Source organism: Corvus brachyrhynchos, unplaced genomic scaffold (assembly GCF_000691975.1).
Source record: "Corvus brachyrhynchos isolate BGI_N302 unplaced genomic scaffold, ASM69197v1 scaffold202, whole genome shotgun sequence".
Classification (NCBI taxonomy): domain Eukaryota; kingdom Metazoa; phylum Chordata; class Aves; order Passeriformes; family Corvidae; genus Corvus; species Corvus brachyrhynchos.
Genome location: NW_008238132.1, coordinates 5,545,175 through 5,552,276, shown reverse-complemented (window position 1 = coordinate 5,552,276; position 7,102 = coordinate 5,545,175). Strand labels below are relative to the sequence as shown.

The following is a 7,102-nucleotide window of genomic DNA, read 5'->3' as shown; positions in this document are numbered from 1 at the left end:
GACCAGGGTAAAGAAGATGACGGTGTGGAAATTGTGGAGGGGAAAATACAGATGCTACTCCCTGGATGGAACATGGTCAGCATATCCAACCTCCCACACACAGCACAGCACAATCTGAGGAGGACTAAAGGGAGGGTGGAATGGAGACACCATGGCCAGGCTCTGTTGAAACCCTTGCAGACAAGGGAACTCAGTGGTACTTTCCAGCTGATAAGCCCCACAGCAGCTGAAAACCAAGGGAGACAAAGGAAGATGTTCTGCTGTTGAATCAGCAACTGTGGTGAATTCACTCTCCTTGGACTGGCACATGTCCCCATCACAAGGGTCACAGCTTTCTGGGGGTGTTGGCAGACCAAACACAAAGGGTTTGAGTTAATCTCCCCTTTTCACGTGACAGGGACACACACACACGCAGCTGACACACCACCCAAGGGGTTTTTCTGCCTTTAAGGGACTCATGGCTCTCCAAGGTGCCATCCAATTTCTGTAGCGTGCTTTTACCAAAAGACAAAGATTTACCAAAAAACAGCCCTTCACTGGATGCATCAGGTCCTAGAAGCAACTCTTGAATGGAAAAAATGGAAGTTTGGTCCAATTGCAGACAAAATGTGGTATTTGGGACCATGAAGTTGTTGGGTCTAAATTCATCCAGCTGTGTGTTACTCCCCAGGGCCACCCTGGACCCATGCACTGGGATCTACTTAGGCTGGGAAGGGGCCAACCAAAAGCACTGAAAGTGCCCTGACTTCCATCACTCCCACAGCCCATCACCATGGAACAGAAAGGGCACATCACCATTAAATCCTGGGTTTAGGATTGAATTGACTTACTGTTCCCCAGGCGCAACAATCCTGTCTGCTTCAGTGTGGGGTCCCAGCTCCTGATGAGCACTTGCCATGACATCCCTGCTCCTGCCTACCAGCTCTTTGGAGAGCAGCAATGAAACCACCCAGTGGAGATAAACCTGGGACTGCTGCATGGGACTGGTCACAAATTTTCATGCAGAAAAATTGCTGTTCCATTCAAAACCAAATTTCCTGCCTGTGTGGCTCTTAATGAAATTCCCTCCTGGGAAAGCATTAAGATGAGCTGAAATGCTGTTGCTGGAGGGTAAGAACAACACTCACAAATTCATTTTGAAACACTGTTTCTTTTCAAAACATTAATATTAAATGTCAGTATAAGCACAAAGCTTCTGATTTTATCTAAACAGCATTTCACTTAACATGAAACAAGCATGTGGGGAGAGGAACACCAAAATCCTTTGGTATTTGTCACCACTCACTCAGGTTTCCCACCTCTGACCCCTCCTCAGAGGTGGAAATGCTGTTCTGGCCAGGGCTGAGCCCCACTCGGTGCCAATGTGACTGTCCCAGCCTACTGGTATGTAGCCCTGTCTCTTACTAGAGGCAAACACAACTAGTCAGCACTGAAATAATGCGCTGCTCGTGCTTGGTTGGGGGCTGAGGCCTCAGGGGGAAGGATTCAAGTTGTCTTCCCTGGTGCAGGCACATACCAAATGCTGGCAGCCCTCACAGCAATATTCTGTACATGGTCACGGGCACATTGCTAATGGAAACAATTTCTGCAGTGGCTGTTCAGGAGGGTGGCAGTGAGCCAAAGCCCCAAGTGTGCAGAACCATAAAGCACTGGCTACTCCTCTTTGACCCCCAAAATTCAGACTTCTGCTCAGAACCATCTGCTCTGTTAGATAAGGAAGTCATCTTCCTTGTCCCACTACTTCTGGGCAGCCCACTCCCAGCCCACTGGTCTGGAAGAGGATCAGCTCCCAGGGGGAGCTGTAGGGTCAGCGTGCTCCACGGGCACAAAGGGAAAGGGCACACACGGCATGTTGCATGGTGAAAGGCTGGGTTCTGAGACGCAGGATGCCCTCCCACTCAGCCCCACCTCACAGAGTTTAGCATTAACACCCTTCACTCTGCACGGGCTCTCTTTGCAGCTGAAAGATCCAGAGAAGTCACGCACTTAGGCGGCCAGAAAGTAAAGAGGACCTCTTCCTTCAGTCCAAAAACATTCAGCTCAGGAGCCTGCTCTCCAACAATCAGTGCTGCAATATTTTTGGCAATCTCCTGAGTGATATCACTCCTTGCATCTCATTATCTTCTACCTGCATGAAATACTGAAATGCAAGAAATTAGTGCTCACAGCAAGCAGCCACATCAGCATTTCAGACCAACTTTTCTCTTACCAGGGTGGTAACAGTCACTTTGCAATGAAAATAAAGCTCCTTTCTTCAAGCTCACAATGCCCATCTGTACATCAGGTCCTGGTTTGCCTCAGCTGACAGCATGTGATGGATCCCAGTCTGATCAGCAGGGTTACACACCAAAAACTCAGTACCCTGAAGCACATGGCTTCCATCCTACAGCTGGGGAACCGGAGATTTGGGAACTGCTTGTGCCAAGTGTGACTGACCAGCTTGCTCTGGCTCTCAGCCAGACACACCTGGGCTGGTGCAGAGGGGATGGCAAAGAGCAGCCTGCGCACATGGACCAGCGGCAATTCAAGAGAGGGAACACGAGGTCTCTCTTGGGTTTCCAGGCTCCAGCTGATGGCAATTCCCATGGCTTAGTGGTGTGTTGCCCACCACTGAAAGGGACAAACAGTGATTCTTTTTTCTTTTTGCTGTATTTAGAGGCCTTTATATCAAATGTCTGATTTGCTCCACTGTACTGGCTGGGATCCAGGGCTCAATGAGAATGAAAATGCACAAGAGCAGAAAACAGCATTTGTGGACAGAGCTGGATCTACCTGCAGTCATCAGGATTTGCTTCAGCAGCACAGACTCTTCCTCCTTTTCATACCCGCATCACTTGGTCAATACCAAATATGCAGTTTGAGAAAAGGACTATTACATTTTGCTTGAAAAACACATGGCACAGCAGATTTTGCTGCAGGCACCACTGGTGTCCAAAAGCTGGCCAGGCATTCACCTCATTTACAAGACACAATCCAAAGGGCCAGACCCCTAGAGGAGGCTCCAAGCAACCAGGAAGCTCTAGTCACACATCACTGCCCCACACCACTCAGACAGAAGCCAAATTCCACAGGGAAGGAGAGCTTTTCCTTTGATAGTTCATTCCAATGACATTGTGAAAGCCAGAGGGTGAAGGGAAACTTCATGCTGGCATTATAGGGGGCAAACTAGAAGCTTCTGGATAATGTGTTTTACAACACCAAGGGCCAGAAGAGCACTCTGGGGTAATGAGAAACTCTGGGTAGATGAGTCTTTGAAAATCCAGGCAAGAACAGTCATCAAATACAGTAATACTAGTGTTTTCTGCCACTACCTCCCAAGCTCTCTTAGTAAAAGCCAACTTAGTTAAAGTAAGTTCTTGTATTATAGTTGTGGTTCCTTCCTCCTAACAAAATTGCAAGGAAAGAGACTATTTAGTCACACAAGATTGCTTGTCAGTAAAGAAAATACAAATTTACTTTTATTATAACCATAAAGAGGCATTAATTTAACAATTAGCTGTACATTCAGCACTAAGGTATATATCTGTGCCAAATAAACTCAATTCTCTCACTGCTAAAAAAAGAACACTTCTCAGCAATGCACTGCCTGTGCTTACAGGATATTTATTGTCTCTGTATTACAGTTATCTTGACAGACAAGCCTCAGGATACAGAATAAAGCTTAACTCTTGGACCAAAATAGGAGGCAACATTTTTATTTAAAAAAATTAAAACCAGCAAGTTTCTAGTCAGATAATATAAAGCATCTTAAATTAATCTTTTGAAAGTATTTACACTATTTGTAAACGTAAATATCTGAAACTGTACATGTTTAAACAAATGTTCATTTAGCAAACAGGCTGTATAAACTGATTGCTCTTCTAATCTTTCCACCAGCTGTCCTAGAGCTGTCTGGGTACTCTAAGAGAGAAAAAGATCCCAAGCACAAGAGTGACTACTGCCATGGTTTACCCTTCACATCTCTTCTGTACAATGTCTGTATTAAGTCAGTCATAACTCTGTACAGTGACCATGCAGTCCTCTGAAAAACTTTATAAAAAACAAATATACATATATTACAACACACTGGACATTATTTTACAGCCTGTATTTCTACAAAAGTAAAGGGAGAGGGCAAGTTTTTCTCCTTGTTAGTTCCTTTAGTTAATTTTTAAGGAGTCATGTAAGGTCCTATGAGTACCATTTATGTACCTGTGCACCACTGCTGCAACATTTCTTGTGGTAGCTTTCCATCCTACCATCTTATACTCCAGCCTTGTTATTTATAACAGGAAAATTATTAAATCAAAATACCACCCATGTGCAAGGAGATTTCTTCATATTCAAAAGTACAAAACAGGCTTTATAAATAAGTTAAAAATCTGCCACATCACCCACTACAATTTCATTCTGCAGGGCTGCACAATGAAGATTTAAACACTGAGACACTCTGAAGTGCTCACTGCATTAAGGGCCAGGCATTTAGCATCCAGCTTTCCACACAAATGTCCAATTAATGCTCACCCAACAGCCTGCACTGTTTACCACTTACCGAGTACTTAACCTCTCTCTACAATGCAGATTTGACAGCCTTGCACATCGAGTTTCAGGCATCCCCACACTCCTGATTAGCACTTACTCCAGGGCACAAAGGCTGTGCAAGTTCCAGACCCAGTTCCCACTTTAAACCATGTGACACCACCATCTGATCTTGGGAAAGGCAAAAAAACCAACTCTGCCCTAAAACTAAGTACCTGAAAACCTCAATGCTAAGCCTTGCTGGAAAGCATCTGAAAACATGCAGTTCCCTCAGAAACAACAGAAATTATATTGCACAGCTTTCCATTGCAAATCCCAAGGATGTGAGACTCTTTACATGGAGAAAGGCTAGAGTATGAAACTTCAGGTCAGACCTCACAGCTCCCAATCACAAGAGTATAAGAAAGACAGAACATCCAGTGTTCCAAGAAACACTTCACATGTGGGAAATTAAGTTTTCCCAAGCAAGAACCTCTGAATTATTTTCAAGCATGTGATGGATTACCAGGATTTTCAGGGAAGTTAAAGAAAAACTCAGAGCATGCCTGCTTAAGTCAAATTGTCATACCAATGTGCTCACCTTCCAAGTCTCACAAATAACTATTCCTGCTCTCATTTGATTCCCTGCACTGTATAACCAGCGTGTCTTTGAAAGTGTGACTTTCCATTGCCTGTATCAGCTCATTAAGGGAAAGCCAGAATGGCTTTTACATTAAAAAAAAAACAACAAAAAAGGTTTTCAATTTTGAAAATATCTGGAAAAGGCAGTAACTGAGCTTCCATAAGAGTGATCAGCAAAGGGGTTTTTGTTTCATTTTCTTCGGCCCACTTCTCAAGCCAGTGAACAGGAAGACCTTTAACAAATCAACAAACCAGTTCATTTTGGTTTTTTTCCCTAAAACAGGGTTTAGCAGCCTGGATAGTTTTGATGCAGACTGGACTGCACAGTGGTATCCTTCGTTTACTTTAAGCAAATGTCTTTGCATTCCCTTCACTGCCTGGCATTCAGCTGAAGCTTATTCCAAGCAGCCTCACTGTTGGGCTACTTGGACATAGACAACAGTAAGTTCACCTGAAAGACAAAATGAAAGTCTATGTTAGACAGAGCAACCAAGTTACAAAACTGATGTATCATATTTTAACCTTTAAACAGGATTCCGGGGAAGCACATTAATCAGAAGACAATTACAAAACAACAGCCAAAATTTCCATTTAAATGCCTACTCACAGGCTTTTTAAAATTCAGCTGCTGATGATGCTGACCACTCATTTCAGCAGTCAAAACTACTGTGACAAACTTCCTAAGATATCTTCATGTGTTGTCAAGAAATTCCAAAGAACTGGCACACTGGCAAAAAATGTTACCATTCATCTCAAATATCTGAAACACATTTGGGATCCTTCACAATATTTGTTTCCTACACATTACAATATTGTTTTCCATACACTTCAGTTTGCAGGATAAGTGATCCCAGGGTTCATCAGATAAACAATTAGAGGAAGCCACCTCCTCTAGGATAACCCCACCTCCTCATGGTGCATCACTCCCACTCAGTGCTCCAGGACAGTTATCACACATTCCTGGGGCCACACGCACTGCAGGCAACATCCTCTAATCCATAAACTAGATTACCTGTTTAAATACCTGTCATCCTGTGATAATCAAGATTCTACCCACATTCCCTAGACTACTAAGGTCCAAGTGACATTTTTAAAAGCCTACTTGGTTTCTGACAGAGAATCCTAATACAGAAAATCCTTAACCCAAATCATCTCTGAGACTAAAGACCTTACCATGTAGGGTTACACTTCCACAAACATCTGCACATTTCCTCAATACAATTCACTTCAGATGCACTCTAGTAATTCATTCTCGTGCTTCCTAAATGTAAAAGCTGCTGCTTTTTGTATTTGTCAAAAGCAAGATGCCTTCAAATGCACAGGTTTTTTTAAGGCATATTCACTGGCTTTGATACCTTTCCAGGAAGACAATGCCAGGAAATGGCAAGACTCTTCTACAGTGCTGTACAACCCAATCCCCAGCAACATCAATCACCACCTTGGTTTAAGAAAATCTATTAGATATTTATTAAAAAAACCCAACCAAACAAAGCCTCCTCCTAGCTGAGAGCCTAAAGATCAGAAAAAGCCCAAAGTTTAATCATCCAGGATTAAGTAGGATAAAAAATAAATAAGGACTCTGAACACTGGAAATAACAAAAAATGAAAAAAATCAACGTTTAAAAAAGCCAGTCACATGGAAGACCAACTGATAAAATAGGGAGCTTCAATATATACCTGTTCCATTGAAGGACAAGCTATGATCTGGAGGTCTTCATTACTAAATTCTTCCTTTAACAGAGTATGGAGTTTCTGGAACATTTGCTGAATGTTATTCTTTTAAAAGAAAGAAGAAAAAAATCAATATTAAAAAACGTTAACACCCATCTTAAACATGAACCAGAACAAGCACAATGTACATGGAATAGCTACTGAAGTGATGGGGTAGGGGCAAGCAGCCAAGCATTAAGAACTTGTCTAAAACAAGCACCAAAACAGCTACAAGGAATCCACATTAGTTGTG

General features: G+C 42.9%; 1 protein-coding gene across 1 annotated transcript in view; it reads right to left on the bottom strand.

Moving 5' to 3' along the window:
* Positions 1-3,429: 3,429 nt before the first annotated feature.
* The window catches only part of COG3 (component of oligomeric golgi complex 3), a gene marked incomplete at its 5' end in the record, with an annotated part of 29,630 nt that continues 25,957 nt past the window's right edge, over positions 3,430-7,102 (bottom strand). Inside the window, 2 exons of the mRNA XM_017733659.1 lie at positions 3,430-5,590; positions 6,817-6,915. Of these exons, the coding sequence (XP_017589148.1) occupies positions 5,561-5,590; positions 6,817-6,915 (129 nt within the window). The remainder of the gene's footprint in view (positions 5,591-6,816; positions 6,916-7,102) is intronic.